This window comes from Protopterus annectens, chromosome 2.part1, assembly GCF_019279795.1.
Source record: "Protopterus annectens isolate FY-2018-M chromosome 2.part1, PAN1.0, whole genome shotgun sequence".
Lineage (NCBI taxonomy): Eukaryota > Metazoa > Chordata > Ceratodontiformes > Protopteridae > Protopterus > Protopterus annectens.
The window spans coordinates 269,529,383-269,545,230 of NC_056729.1; the positions used below are offsets into that span (position 1 = coordinate 269,529,383).

The following is a 15,848-nucleotide window of genomic DNA, read 5'->3' on the forward strand; positions in this document are numbered from 1 at the left end:
GAGATCTCCTCAAGGAGTTAGGAGATGCTCTTCAAGGTACATCTACTGAAGGAGTCCCTGAGAAGATGTCTGCTCAGTTATCCACCTTTAAATTCCATTGTCAACTCCTCTATGAGGCTGATCTCTTATGCAGCCGACGGAGCGAGCAGGGCAGCGGGTTCAGGAGTTTCCCTTAGGAGACACTGCCGGATGCGCTTATTTAATTTTGCAGAGCTGTTCAAGTCTACCTTTACCAACGCCCCCTTTGACGGTTCTTCATTGTTGGACCCAAGGTAAAAGATACTCGCCAGATGCGAACAAGAAGGGAAAACTCTCTCTGCCGTGGGAGTACTTTTTACCATCCCCTCTAGACCATATCCTAAGGGTCAGAGAGGTGGTAAGATGTGGTTCAAGAAGTCCCAGAGATTTTTCCCGGATGCACAGGGTGACTCCTCCTTCAGAGATGGGAGGAGGAGCTAATGGTAGAAGTCACCCTAGAGGCAGGGGGGGGGGGGTTGGCAAAACCAGGGAGGCCATGATTCGTTTCGAGGCCGTCCCTATCAGCATTCCAGATGTGGGGCCCGGCTGTGCTTCTCTGGAGCCCGTCGGGGGTTGCATATCTTTGTATCCAGAAGCCTGGCTAAACATCACCCAAGACAAATGGGTACAAAGAATAATCACCAGAGGTTACTCCATACCCTTTTCTCTTCCACCTCACACTCCCAAGAAGATCCCAGATGTTCCACCCAATCACAAGGATCAAGCAACTGTAGAAGTTGCTCGCAAACAGTCATCCAAACTGGCCCCGCAGACCCGAAAGGATTAGGAACTTACTCCAGATTCTTTTTAGTGCCAAAAAGTACAGGGGACTGGAGGCCCATCTTGGACCTCAGCAAACTAAATGAATCTGTAAAGAAGGCCAAGTCCTGGATGGTGACATTGCAGTCTATACACCCTCTTAGGGAGAGACAATTGGATGTGCTACATAGATCTCCAAGATGTGTACTACCATATAAAAATGGACAGAACGTCAAGGAGCCACTTGCGCTTCCAGCTGGGAGCCAGTCACAACCAATTTCGTGCTCTGCCCTTTGGTCTCACCACAGCCCTCAGGGTGTTCACCAAATGTATGGCAGTAGTGACAGTTCACCTGAGACGTCTAGGATTCCAAGTGTTTCCGTACCTGGATGACTGGCTGCTGACTGCCACCACCAGTCATCTACTCCTACATACCAGAGATTCCACCATCCAGCTTTGTTCCCAGCTGGGGATTACAATAAATTGGGAAAAGTCTGCCTTATCGCCCTCTCAGTTTGTGACTTTATAGGCGCAGAAATACAGTCGCCATGTTAGCTCGTCTACCTGCAGAGAGAGTGCAGAACCTTGGACAACAAATTCTCCGTCTACTTCCTCTACAGAAAGTCAAGGCAAAGACTGTGCTGAAACTCTTAGGGACCATGGCCTCCACCATAACATTAGTCCCTCTAGCCAGACTACATATGCAAATCCTCCAGTGGCTTCTATCGTCCCAGTGGTCTTTTCAACAACCGCCTCTATCTCACCACATCATAAGAGTCTTGCAAAAAGGACCTTCATTGGTGGATTCAACCTGACAAACGAACAACGGGCACTCCATTCCTTCTTCGCCAACCTGTTCCTACTGTGACCATGGATGCCTCACTGGGGGTGGGGCATTATCTAGGGAGGACTGTCCAAGGCACATGGCAAGATCACGAGGCTTACCTGCATATCAGTGTCTTAGAGATGAGAGCAGTGCTTCTAGTGTTGCAGGCACTTTACAACTTCCTTCCTCTAGGGACGATAGCAATCCAATCAGACAACATGCAAGTGGTATGGTATCTCAACAGAGACAAGGAGGAACCAGATCTTACCCCCTTTGTCGAGAGGCCCTTCGTGTTTGGGAGTGGACAATTTCTTTCCAACACTTTCTGGTGGCAACGCACATCCCAGGGACAACCAATGTGATAGCAGACTCTGAATCCGGAAGTAGCAGAACAGATCTTCCGCAAATGGGGACAGCCTTGCTGCGATCTCTTCATCAGTCCGATCAACTCCAAATGCAGCAGCTACTTTTCCCTTATCCCCTCTCCGGGGGAGACGCACGCACTCGTTCACGATTGGCCTCTGGGACTCCTTTATGCTTTCCCTCCCTTTCCTGTCCTATCCAAAGTGATTCAGAAAGCGAAACTATTGGGAAGCAAAATGATTCTCCTCACTCCTTACTGGCCTCGCCAGATTTGGTTCCTTTTTCTCGGGCCTCATCTACTAGACGATCCATAGACTCTGGACCCAGTGCCAGACCTCTTGACACACGTCAGGCTCCCTTCACCCCTGCCTCCACACCCTCAACTTGACAGTGTGGCTGCTCCAATTTCATCCCTAGTCGGGCTTCATGATTTTTCATCTGCTGTGACGCGCATCCTCATGTCCTCGCATAAACCTTCCACTAGGAAGTTATAGGTTCATACTAGGCTATCTGCCCTGGGGCATTTATAAGCCTAGCCCGATTGTGTTTGGCTTATGCCACCCCTTGATTTGAGTATACTGTGCCCTTTTTAAAGTTTAGTTTACTGTGCCTCTGTCTAATAGTGACACGGAAGTAATCTCCGGGACAAACCTACGATCCCCCATCCACTCATCAAGAATCTTCTTGAAGAGAGTCAGTGAGGTGCTCTGCCTAACATGAATTGGAATTCTATTCCAGAGCGAAGAGAGCCTCTGGGTTATGAATCTGTCCCTCCAGCATGTTCTATTTATTTCTGTGCTGAGGTTCAAGTCCCTCGAGCACGTGGCTCTAAGGGATTTAGATTTACTGAGGTGGAGCATGTCCATTAATTCTGGGTTGGACATAGCTTTATATGTCAGGCATAGATCGCCTCGAAGTAGGTGGTATGCAACTGAGTAGAGCTGGAGTTTTTTTAACTGAGCAGCATATGGCATCTGTTTTGAGTCCCTTGATCCTCCTGGTGAGGTACTTTTGGGGTCTTTCTAATTGCTGCAGGTGTCTGGTAAGGTACATCCCAAAGGGGGCATTGTATTCTATGATGGGCCTGATGAGGGATGAATAAAGGGGCACGATTACCTCACTTGATCTAGATGTGAATCCTTTCATGATGAGGTGGGCTATGTAGAAGGTCTTTCTAACCACTTTGGCAATGTGGTTGTCAAAGGAGAGATTACTATCAACTTGGGTGCCCAGATCCCGAATTACTTTCTCTGTACTTAATGGGTTACCACCTATGTGGTAATTTGTGGTTACATTGTTTTTGCCAAAGGGTATGACTAAACTTTTTGGCATTTAGCTTTAGACCATGGCTCTGGCACCAGTTATCCGTCTCTGCGAGACCTTTTTGAAGGATGTTTGTGTCAGCTGGAGAGTCGATTATGGCGCCCAGTTTGCAGTCATCTGTGAACTTGGTGAGTCAGTCTTCCCACGTTGGCCTGTACCTCAGAAAAGTAAGAGGTCCCAGGACAGAACCTTGTGGGACGCTACTTGTGACCGGTTTCAAGTCTGACATGGCTCCAGCAACTCTGACTCTGTGGGTTCTGTCTTTGAGCCAGTTTGCGACCCATCTTGTGACAATAGGGGTTTATATTTAGGCTGGATAGCTTATATATGATGCCCGAGTGGGGTATTGTGTCAAATGCCTTTGCGAGGTCCAGATAGGCTGTGTGGACTACCTTCCCTTCATCTATGGCCTTGGTGACTGTTTCGAGGAAGTTGACCAGGTTCAAAAGGCAGGATCTGCCCTTGACGAAGCCAAATTGGGTAGGATCTAGTGTCTGTAGGTCCCCAATGTCTTTGTTTATGAGTTCCATGATGATCCTCTCCATAGCCTTGCAGACTAGGCTAGTCAGGCTTATGGGGTGATAGTTTCCAGGGTCCGCAGAGGCGCCACCTTTGTGGAGTGGGACCACTGTTGCTGTACGCCATTCTTTGGGCACATATCCTGTAGTGAGGCTGAGATCGTACAGCAGTTTTACTTGAAGGATTAGTTCTTCTTGGAGTTCATGTAGGACACAACCCGAGATGCCATCTGGTCCCATAGAAGCAGTGTTTTTTGCTTTTGAGAGGGCGGCCTTCACCTGAGCATCGGAGATGTTTGGGAGGCTGCACTCTGCCGGGATAGATACTTGCTCTATTTGCACTGAACCTGTCTGCCAGGATATTGGCGATGTCTGTGGGTTCAGTGTATTTTTTTTGTCGTTTAGAATCAACTCGGAACAAGTCTGGGAATTGCATCCCAGATTCTTAACATAACTGAAAAAAGCCTTATGATTGTCTTTAGTGTCCTGTGCAATTTTTCTCTCGAAGCTGGTCTTGAGGATTTTGAGGGATCGTAATTTTTTGCTAGTACTGATCAGAGATGCCTTCCCTTTTAGGGATTTTGCTCTATCACGTAGTAGCTTCCTCCTTCTGTTCAGTTTATTTATGGCTGGGGTCCACTAGACTGGTCGCCTGCCTTTGGATAATTGGGTCTTGATTTTGTTTGGGATAGCATGATCCATGCATTCCTGGAGATGTCCGTAGAATGCGTTTATATAGGATTTTGCAGCTTGGGCCGTAGTTTCCACTGGCCCTGGGGCCTTGAAGGATTCCACTTCGGTTTTGAGAAGTGTGAAGTTCGCTTTTGAGAAGTTTTTCACTGTGGTTTTCTGGGCTGGGGGTGGGGTTGGGATGTGGATATCCAGTGAAATTAATTTATGGTCTGATCTTACCAATGAGGATTATACTTCTGGTATGGAGCATAGAGTCCCCATGTTGGTAATGATCAGGTCTAGTATGTTTTCCCCTCTTGTGGGAGTGGTCACTAGTTGTTCCATAGCATTTGAGTTTATAAATTCCAGGAACCTTTGGGCTAAGGTGCTGGGGCTTGAGTAATGCTCCCAGTCTATGTTTGGGTAGTTGAAGTCACCCAATATAATGGTGTTAGGAGAGATCTTCATGTTCTCCATTGTTTTCAGGAAAGTAGAGTGGGATTCCTGACTTTGAGAGGGTGGTCTGTAGGATGCTATAAACTGAAAAGCAGTCTTGCCCACTGTCAGTTGCACATGGATGGTCTCCGATACTTCGTGCAATGCCACTAACCTGGAGGTGTGGATATCCTTGATAAATATGGAAACTCCCCTCCCTTTGTGGTTCGGTCCGGGTTTTGGGGCCGAAAAGCATTATATGAGGTATAACCTGGTAGTGCTGGGGTGCTCTCTGGAGCCTTGAACCAGGTTTCTGTCACTGCACATATCTATGTTCTCCATACTGAGGAGAGCTTCGAGTGCATGCATCTTGAGGTCAAGACTTCTGGCATTTAGCAGCTTTACCCTTAGTTTCTTGTTCCTTGTGCTGTCTATGGAGGTGGGTTTGACTTTTGAGCCTTGCCTAAAAAAGGCACTATGGGGGTGGCAAGAGCCTTTGCCAATATCCGAAAGCCCAGGAGTGATGGGTGCAAGCCGTCCCTAGTGAAGCAACTTGGCTTGTCGAGCGTCATCCCAGGCTGACAGACACTGGATCCCCTTTGAATGACACCAGAATTTTAGCCAGTTGTTAAAATCGATCATTTTGTCTTTATACTGTGGCATCATTCTAGGTGAGGGTAAGATGCTGCTCAAGGTCAGGGTCATACCGGCCTGGGCTACATGATCAGAGAGCTCCTCTGTCTCTTTTCATGTAGTCGAGGGAGGTACGTCTCAGGTCATTCACGCCAGCATGTACAATGACTGAGTCATATTTGTATTTGCTTTGGAGTGACCTGAGTGCTTGCGTTATGTGGCGGATCCTAGCGCCCGACAAACAGCTCACTGTGACCTTCTCTTTATTCAGCCTGGTGAGCGGGACGTCAGTGTGTCTGACAATAGTCGCCTATTACAAGAGTATCCGGTGTGTTGTTCAGCCTTAAGGGCTGCGACTGCTTGGCACACTGACTTTGTGTGCTATGTGTTGCACGTGTTTTGTTTTGGGGTAGCGTTTGCTTGGATGTCTGCTTTGGAGGTCTCTGTTGCTTAGGTAGATTTTTATTTAGAGCCTCCGAGTATGTTTGTGTTTTTCTGTGTTTGGTTCGCTGTTGTGTTGGGACTATGTGATACTGGAATTGTGTTGTGTGAGGTTACCCTCTCCTGACTGGTTACACCAGTTTTGAGATGAGAGAGCTCAGCCTCCAGTTTGGCTATATGGTTGCATCTCTCACATATATTTGAACCTGTTTGGAGGAGGAGAGGGTTGTCCGTGTACATGAGACAGTTGTAACATTGCCTCAAATTTCCCAGATTCACCAGCTGGACTGAAGAGGAAACAATTGACTGACCTTTGGACATGCTAGAGTAATATAGGGAACTGAATTAAAATGGACCAATAGGGGACAAGGTAATCGTAGAGAGTATAAGAATAAGTAGTGCTTATGGTTTATTAGTGCTAACTTGTAAAATTACTTATTTGGACCAGTGAGGGGCCTTAGAATGAGAATATGGTGTTTAATTTGAGAGATAGAGCAGTTCTAAGGGGAAAAAGTGAAGAGCAGACTTTGTGGAGCCAAGAATAGTTTAAACCCAATTTGGCGGCGCTGCCCGATGTTGCGGTATGCGCAAAACCACGCAAAAGAGGGTTTTAAGAGAGGGAGATCAAGGAGTTAGGAACTGACCCAAAATGGCCAACAAAGCTACAGTTTCAAGGCAGTAACCACTCCCACAGGGGCAGGCAGGCTGCTCAATGTTTATCACTGCTACTGATGAACACAGAGACTTCCCTTTAGCCCAAGCAAACAATGGCCTCCAAGAAACTTACAAACAGTTCAGAACAGCAAATCTGTAATTGAACTTTTTTAAATCTCAGAAAAGTGGGGGGAAAAGCAAGATTTTTTTTTTTTTTTTTTTTAAGGAAAGCAGAGGTTCACAAGTATCAACAAGTTAGAACAGTGCAGTAAATGACCCCACACTTGAGTGCTAGGCCAGAGACGGATAAAATGCAAGTTTTTTAAGAAAAAAAACAATTTTAAAAATAAGTGCAGGCAGGAAATTCAGTAATCAGCTCTAAGTTGTGATCTAAATACAGTTACCAACACAGAAATCAAGTTTAACAAGCCAGAAAATGCTCAAAAGTAGGCGGCAATGCAGAAAAACTTAAATAATCTGAAGCGAAATACTTAAAATCTCTCAAGTGGCTCCTTTCTTCTCTCTCTTATACACTAGGAAATAGAGAAGGTTTTCCATCTGGGCTGAAGAAAGGAATGTAGATCCTTACACTGCATCCATCCCGATTGGTTTTAGAATTTGTCTGAACTTTTCCATCAGGGATCTGCTGCTGCCACAATTGGGGTCCAATTGGCAGCGATATCTAATTTTCATTTGGATCAACATGAGTCTAACCTGATGTCCCACAGATTGTGTAAAACCTTCCTTAAAGGTGCTACTTTGCCAAGACCCTCCTTTCAGGAACCTCTCTCTCCCTGGGATCTAAACTTTGTTCAGTCTAAGCTAATTTCACCACCCTTTGAACCCGCTCATTCATGCCTATTGAAATTTCTGTCTTGAAGATTTTGTTTCTAGTAGCCATCACATCAGCTAGACTAGTATCAGAGTTACAAGCACGGTCTATTAAGCCTCCTTATTTGATTTTCCACAAAGACAGTTTCTTCGTACAAATCCTTCCTTTATCCCTAAAGTTTGCTTTTAAACTAATTTGACCCAAACTATAGAATTACTAGTGTTTTACCCTAATTATTCTAACGCAGCAAAATACAAATTTCATCAACAGAGTGTTCACAGGCAGTTAAGGTTCTACCTTCACAGAACTAAGGAACTCTCAGACCAATTGTTAGAATCTTTTTCTGATTCTAGACTAGGTCTCCCAGTCCCTAAAGTGACTATCAAATTGGATTTCAAGCTGTATTTCCTTCATTTACTTCTCCAATGGAAAAAAAATCTACCGTTCAAGATTAAGGCTCATTCTACATGGTCCCAGTCTACATCTGCTGCTTTCCAAGCCAGAGCTTCAATTGACAGTATTTGTGCAGCAGTAACTTGGGCTACCCCTCATATATTTTATTACTCATTACAAATTGGACCTGACCTTGGGGTAGAACCTCCTTTGGTTCCTTCCTGTGAGCCACCCAAGAATAAGGTGCTTGGGACACTGTCCCATATGTAGGAGTGAAGGTGAGATAGGACTACAGAACATAAAGAAGTTATGTACTCACCATAATGTTCCATGTTTGTAGTCCATCTCACCCTTCATTCTTACGAACCCACCTACCCCCATCCTGGAAGGATCTGGAGACAGGATAGTCTTAGGGTGGAGACCTTTAATTTTTGTTGTGCTTTCTGGATAACCTTAGTTTTGTGTCTACAGTTTAGCAGCAAACAAGATCTGCTGATTGTACTAGTGCACTATGGGATACCTACCTAGCCACGAGCCGACTTTGAGCTTTGTAAGAGGCTGAGTCGGAGCAGAGGATCAGCTCCGAACCCATATGTAAGAATGAAGGGTGAGATGGATTACAAACATGGAACATTATGGTGAGTACTTAACTTTTTTTTTAAGATTAAGATGGTCACTTCCGTTTTAACAGGTAGCATCCAAAGTATTCTATATTTAACCTATTACTTAGATAATGCTTTAAATTTTCTCATGATGGCTGTGCTGCATGTTAAGTGTTCTGACCCCTTTTTGCTAGTTTACTGTTGATGTCTGCTTTCAGATATGCATTTTTCATATAACAGACAGTAGTTTATGTATACCAAAACTCCCAATGTATGTACACAAAAGCTGTAAAAATGACCGTTCTTGTTAATTGTGTATTGAATTATTTTTTGATTGGTCTTTTTTATTTTCCAGTTTCCAGTTTGTGATGGTTCTCACAACAAACACAATGAATTGACTGGAGACAACGTGGGTCCATTAATACTCAAGAAAAAAGAAGTATAGCATTTGTTCTACAATCTACACACAGTACTTCATCCAACATTAATTTAATAACAAGGATGTGAGAGGCTTATATAAAATCATATTTGTAAAATAGATTGTAAAAAATTAACTATTTTTAAATTCAATTTTCTTATTTTACAAACATGATGATGTAGTAGAAAGTCAATTTAATGAGCCCTCAAGTGAGAAATATCAGTGTGCTAACTGTGGAGCAACTCCTAAAGCATTTTTCCCTTTATGGCTAATTCTATATTCTGTGAAAACATTTAGTTAACAGGCAGCATGAAACATCTGCCATAAATGTGTATGAGTACATCCTTGAAAATTCGCTTGCAGTTAAGTGCGGTATTATTTCCATGTCATACTTTAGAGATGAATTCCTTATTTAGACATCCGGTTCTTTTTAACAATAACAGGGACTGGAACAATTATGGAGATGTACATATTAACCTGTTGCACAGGTTGCTTCATATGTACTTGCGTTGGGTGGCCCTTGTACTGCTTGCATTTGTTCTTAAGTAATTGGTATCTGAAAAATAAATAATTTATTAATGTTTTAAGAGTTTGATTTTTAAAATGTTGGTGAATGTTCAGACAGCAGCTTACAATTTTGGCTAAGGTTGCTGTTTATCACACATTTTAATGCTTAATATGGAACTGGACGCAGAGCTGCCAACAATGTATCTGAACTGTTTTATAAATGTCATGTTTACTTGAATTATGGTTTAGAAGTCAATAAAATTGCCTTTGTTTTACGTCTTTTTATGTAGAAGAGTGTTTATCTGTTATGTTTTGTTTTGTTAAAAATGAGTTTAGGTAGCATTGTATGGAAAATGCATAATGTTTTTAATAGTTTGCATAATGTTTTTAATAGTTTATGTATATCAACACTCCCAATTAAATGGTTGCAATCAGTGTATGTGCATAAAAAGCTGTAAAAATGAAAGTTTTAGATACTTTGTATTTTGGAGCACTTGCGTTGTTTTGTTATAAACTTGGGATCTTCATCTGAGTTGTATCTGTCTAGTGAGTGGAACACTTGCTTGCATACTTGTGAGTTATTACACAGTGCTTCTTAAAATTTTGAGATTCTCTGTTGGAGGGTGGCAGTGGTGCAGCGGTAGCATTGTCTCCTCACAGCAAGAGGTTCTCCCGTTCTATTCTCGGCTGGAGCGCCTTCTGTGTGGAGTCTGCATGTCCTCCCCGCGGTTGAGTGGCATTCGAAAGACGTGTGAATGAGCGTGCCTTCGTTGAAGGTTGGGCGTTGAGCTGGCACCTCTGCACTGTAAAAATCTACTGCCAATCATTAGCGGACTGGAGTTCTGCTGTGGCAACCCCTAACCGGGAAAAGACGAAAGAGCAACTACTTAATTACAGGAAAATTGCACATTATGTGGTACACACTCCTAGAAGTCTGACTGTGAAGAAATAACCTAATAGAGGCCAGATGTTCTTTTCCCAGAGTCACTGTAGTAAACTGAGCTTTCTGACAAATATCTAGATGTTAAATTGTCAGAACTAAAAAAAATATATAGGCAGAAGTTAAGAACGATACATACAGAGGTGAAGTTATTGTTTTGTTTTCAGTATTTCTTGGGTTTGTAAGTGCAGAAGGCTCTCAAACTGCAACTGGCAAGAATTATCTTGCTGCAAGGCAGTTTCACAGACTACTAGAAGCTTTGGATTTGGAAATGTTTATTTCTTCTATGGGTGGAATAACTGAGACCCCTGAAAAGGTACAGTGTACCAGATTTCTGCATGTTGCTGAGAAAGAAGCATTGAAGGTATTCAACTTTTTGATTCCCTTGGAGCAAGACAGAAAAGCAGCTGCCAGAGAAAAGTTCAGAAATTATCCTAGAAAGAGTTAGGCCATTTATTTGCTATTGTTTTTTACAGGTGCTTGAGGTCCTAATGTGGATGCTTATGCAGTTGAGCTAAAGAAAAGAGCCGAAGACTGTAAATGTGCCAAGTTGCATGATAAGTTAATAAAATAGTTTTGAGGTATAAGATTAGACAGTGGGCAAGCTATCAAGGGAAGCTTTGAAAGCTGTGGATGTAATTTTACTTACTCTGCACAAAAGTGCACAATTAAAGCAAAGAAGTGAGTTGCACATGCAGTTAAAGTATACGAATTTAAAAGGACTACCAGGGCCTTTATCATCCTAACTGTGCCGTCCAGCCCAATTGTGTGTCTGTATATGGCATGTTTGAAACTTTCTAGAGGTTATGGGGGGTATGTTAGTTTGGGCTTTACTGTCTGCCTCTGTCTTTGAGAGACACGGAGGCCAGACCTGGGATTAATTTATGATTTCCCAGCCATTGGTCAATGTTATAATTAAATAGGGTTAGAAAGGGACTCTGCTTCACATGGATGTAGTACCTGTTCCAGAGCATTGGGATCCTCTGAGATGCATACCTGTTTTGTCAACATGTCTTGTTTATGTCATAAGCAAAGTTTAAATCCTTGGATGTAGTGGTTCTGATTGTGTTGTGGATGTGCAAAAGGTCCATCAGAACTGGATCCCAGGATGCCTTCTGTACCAGGCAAAGATAATCTCTCAGTAACCTGTAGGAGAAAGAGTGTATAGGACTTTAAGATAAATATAGGACAGAATATTTATACCATGGATTCTCCTGCAGCTTTCTTTCATATCAGAGTACCAGCTCCAAAATATTTAAATCTCTGGTTGGTGGGTGTGGGCACTGTCTGATCAAGGATTTTTGTGTTAAAGTCCAGGAATCTTTGTGTCTGCGAGTATGAGGTAGTAAGTTTTCCAGTCTATAGAGGGATAGTTTGTCTCTCATGAATAGGGTGCTTGGTTTAATGGTGAGCATCTCCAGTAGGTCTAGGTGTAAGCTATGGGATTCTAGAGGCATACAGGATGACCTATAGCTTGCTAAGATATGGTTTAGAATTTTGTCTATGGTGATTTGCAAATGGATAAATTCCAGAGCATCGTCCTGTTCAATGTAGAGTTATGTTTGTTGCTAATATTGATTGAGACTCCTCCATCTTTTGTCCCTGTCTGTGCAGGTTATGGTCTAAATGTGTGGAAGGCACAGAAGCCTTGCACTGCCAGATTATTTTTCTGCAGATTTAAACTGTGTCTTGGTAATGGAGCACACCCCTATATCCTCCAGAGTGTTGAGCTTGTTGGGTGTGGAGTTTCTTGTTTAGACACTTAACATTGAGTAGTAATACCTTTGTGTTTTTTTTTTTTTTTTTTTTTTTCTTTTCTTCTTTGGGAGAGGGGGTATTTGCTATGGCTGTAGATTTGTTCATCTGCCATTGCCGTAAAACAAAAGGCCCTAAGGGGGGGGGGGGTGGATAAGGTTTTAGCTGATATTCATAAGTGTAGGGAAGACTGGTGCAGGTCATACATTGCAAAGCTGTGTGGTTTAACTATGTCCTTCCATGCTGATTAGATATTGAATCCCCGTGGAAAGACACCAGAAACTAAGCCACTTGGTCAATTCAAGTCCTCCTTTGTTCGTACTGTGGCATCATGGTTGAAGGTAGAATGCTGTTCATTGCAAGGCACATACCTGCCTGAGATGCATTCAGAGAGCAACTGTCTCTCTTCATATAGATCAGGGAAGTATGTCTCTGATCATTAATTGCCACATGGATTATGATAGAATCATACTGGTATGTGTGGTGTATTGACGAGTGCATGCATAACTTGGTGAAGTCTAACTCCAAATAAGCAACTAACTGTTATCTTCTCTTTGTTTAGTGTGGTGAGTGGAGCATCTATGTTGTACAATGGAGTCCCCCATGATGAGTCCTGGGTAATAGGTTTGTGTACCTTATGGGCTTTGCCCTTGGGGCTTCACTAAGTGTAGGTGTATGTGTAGTGTTAGGTGTTGCTTTTGGTGAGTGTTTTAGAGATTGCTGAGGATAAGTGTTGCCGTTTTATAGGCTTAGGAAGTCTTTGAGGTTTGGGAAGATTGCCTTTTGTGCCTCAGTGTAGATTGAGCTGCATGTGTGGTGGAGACTTTGTGCAGTGGATGTAGTATGTGTGTTTTTGACAGCCTTGTTTGTATACAAGATTTCTGCCTCCAGTGAAATTGTGTGCATTTCTCGCATACTGTTTGTTTTCTTAAGGATTAAATGGTTATCCTTGAAGATAAGACTATCACTACATTGTTTCAGGATGCCCATATCTACCAAGCTGGCTATGGAGTCAATTGGATGTCCATGTTGCCTGGACCTATATTTGAGTGGGCTACTGCAGGTTGCGGACTGGGTTATACAGAGGTCCTTGTGTAGTCTGTGGGACTAGGTTAGATTGTGCTAAGATTTGATATCAGTGCTGTTTAATGTGCAACCTAGCTGCTGTAAGCTTATCTCCACTCAGTGGCTTTCTTTTAGCCGCACTAAGTTACCCGTTTCAGTTCTGAGGAACATTTTATAGATAAAGTTTACTTTCTGAGCATTTGTCTGTACAGGGCACTGCTAACCTCTTGATGTAATAACACCAAGAATGATTGCTTGCGAGTGTAATGCTACAGCAAAGCAACTTGGAACACAGTAATTTCAAATACTGGGGAGCTTTAGAATGATTTAAAGGCAATCTCAACAAGTAGCTCCTTAAATAGATTATAGATAACTGAAGTGCAAAATAATAAAATCTCTCATTAAAGATGGAACAGGATAAACTCGACAACCCCCCCCCCCCTTTAGAGTGTGGCAAGAGCACCTAGAAGTTGGGAGTGCTGAGAAAATAAGCAGGAGAAGATTTGTAGTAAGGGAGGTTTACTACAGTGTCAATACTGGTTTGCTGAGTGGGCATGTAGATTTATGGATATGTAGAAAAAATAGGTGGGAAAGTACTTAAGTTAAACAGACAATGGCAGTGACAGGGGGAAGGAAGGACTTTGGAAGTAAGATTACTGTAAGGGGTAGAAGCCAGAAACACAGCAGCAACTTGGTCAACAGCTCACATCTTTGTATTTCATTACAAATTGGATGTGCAGTTAGAGCTGAGGCATCCTTTGGCTCTGCCAGTCTTAGGAATGTCCTTCCTTGAGTCCACCTAGGCTTTTTTTAGGCAGCTTGGGAATCTGTCCCAAACATTGAATTGGACAAAAATAGACATCACTGGGTACGAAAGTTACTTACCATAATGACAGATGAGTGTTGTCCTATTTTCTTATAGTTCAACATTCCTCCCAAATTGCCATTTTACATCTTCTGGGGTTTGATCAGATCTTGACTGGACCCTGATTGTTTTCTGTTCGACATCACATTTCATAGTGGAGAATGTTGTGGACTCCCTCGTTTATTCCACTTTATAGTTATTAGGGATATGATGAAAATGATCAGTAAACTTTTTATCTGAGGTAAATCAGCTAGGATGCTGGAATTGAGTAGGGAAGGAGACAGAGCCCTCAAAATCAGTATTCTGGTGTAAGCTGCTGAGGTCTGATCCAAATGGATCTATCTGACAGCCCACTGAACCGGATGAAATTAGGATAACCTGGATCTGTTATGGTAAGTACGCAACTTTCATTTCCAAAGGGCTCCCTGTTGGGCCTTTTTCTATTTGGCATCTATTTCTTAGACCCTTAGCCCAACACTCCTGAGCTGTGTTACACCACAAAATGTGGAATCCGCAGTCCAGAAATGCCAACCAAACCAAAACTAAACACTGTCAGTCGGACAAGGAAACTGATTTAAAATGTCTTTAAAAAATATATTTATTCACAATAAAATCACGATTGAGTGCTTTCATTCCCTCACAGGGACTTAATCAAAATCAATGAATACACACCGTAAACCCACTATATACTAGGTCCTCAACCGTTTTTTGTATTTAGGACAGGAATAAACATAAAAACAACTTTAGAGATGAACAAAGGAGTTTCGTAGAACAAAGGCCATGAGAAATCAGGAACACACGAATGTGGGAGATGCACGCAGTGCAAGTATATATTAGAGGTAAAGGAAATTTTTCCTTACACGGTCTAGTTAAAAGTTGTATTTGTGAAGGGCAATTGTCAAATGACAGGACTAGTTTACTCAGCAAAATGTGTGGGTTACCCCGCATTCTATGTGGGTAAAATAGAGAGACCTTTCTAAGACAGAATATATGAACATCTATAACAAATAATGAGAAGCAACCACAATAATGCCCTATTTAAACATTCTCTGACATGCCCTAGCTTTAGTAACTTTGCGTTTGGAATTGTAGAGCGTGTTGTAGCAAACCCCAGAGGGAGTGACTTTAGATCACAGATAAGAAAGAGAACTAAGATGGTAAATTTAAGTTGCATGCCACTCTTAGTCCAGGATTAAATGAAAATATTTCCTTGATGCCCATGTTAAATGAGGGCAATTATTTAACAAAAATAGGAATAGAAATAATAGGTTATATTTGGATAAGGCATTTATTTGCATTAAGATAGTTAACTTTGTTGAGGTCAAGAGATGTTTGATGTTCATCGTGCATACAGCTGCAGTAATCACATATGGGTTCTCTGCCGTCAGGTGGGTCCTCGGTCGAATTCCAAAGTCTTGGTCCGGCGTCTGTTGTTGTCGCTTTCTTTCCTGATGTCAGTGCGACAGGGATGTATAAGACACAGCCAACGCCATATTCTTCAGTCTTTTTTGCCGTGCGGTGCCCGAAGCAGAAGCAGTTCGCAAGTGCCGGTCGGCCAGCTCCTGAATTTACGAAAAATTGGAAACCGAAGTCTTCATTAAAGCTAAGTACCCCGTTGGGGAAACTTTTCTTGGCTCTGACGATGTCAGAAAAAGTTAATTGTATTTCTTGTGGGAAGCAAATACCGCATAAGGATTTCCATTCCCTCTGCATACCTTGTTTAGGCCCAGACCACGACGTCTCGGGCTGTCGCTTTTGCGCTACTTTCAATAAGCGCACTATTAAGCATCGGGCGGAGTTCGCCCAACACTTTTTCAGTAAAGCCTTTG

General features: G+C 42.7%; 1 protein-coding gene across 1 annotated transcript in view; it reads left to right on the plus strand.

The window, feature by feature from the left end:
• Positions 1-9,669, plus strand: part of CISD2 (CDGSH iron sulfur domain 2) — a 119,299-nt gene extending 109,630 nt beyond the window's left edge. The window contains exon 3 of the mRNA XM_044062124.1: positions 8,825-9,669. Within this exon, the coding sequence (XP_043918059.1) occupies positions 8,825-8,914 (90 nt within the window). The 3' untranslated portion in view covers positions 8,915-9,669. The remainder of the gene's footprint in view (positions 1-8,824) is intronic.
• Positions 9,670-15,848: the final 6,179 nt, after the last annotated feature.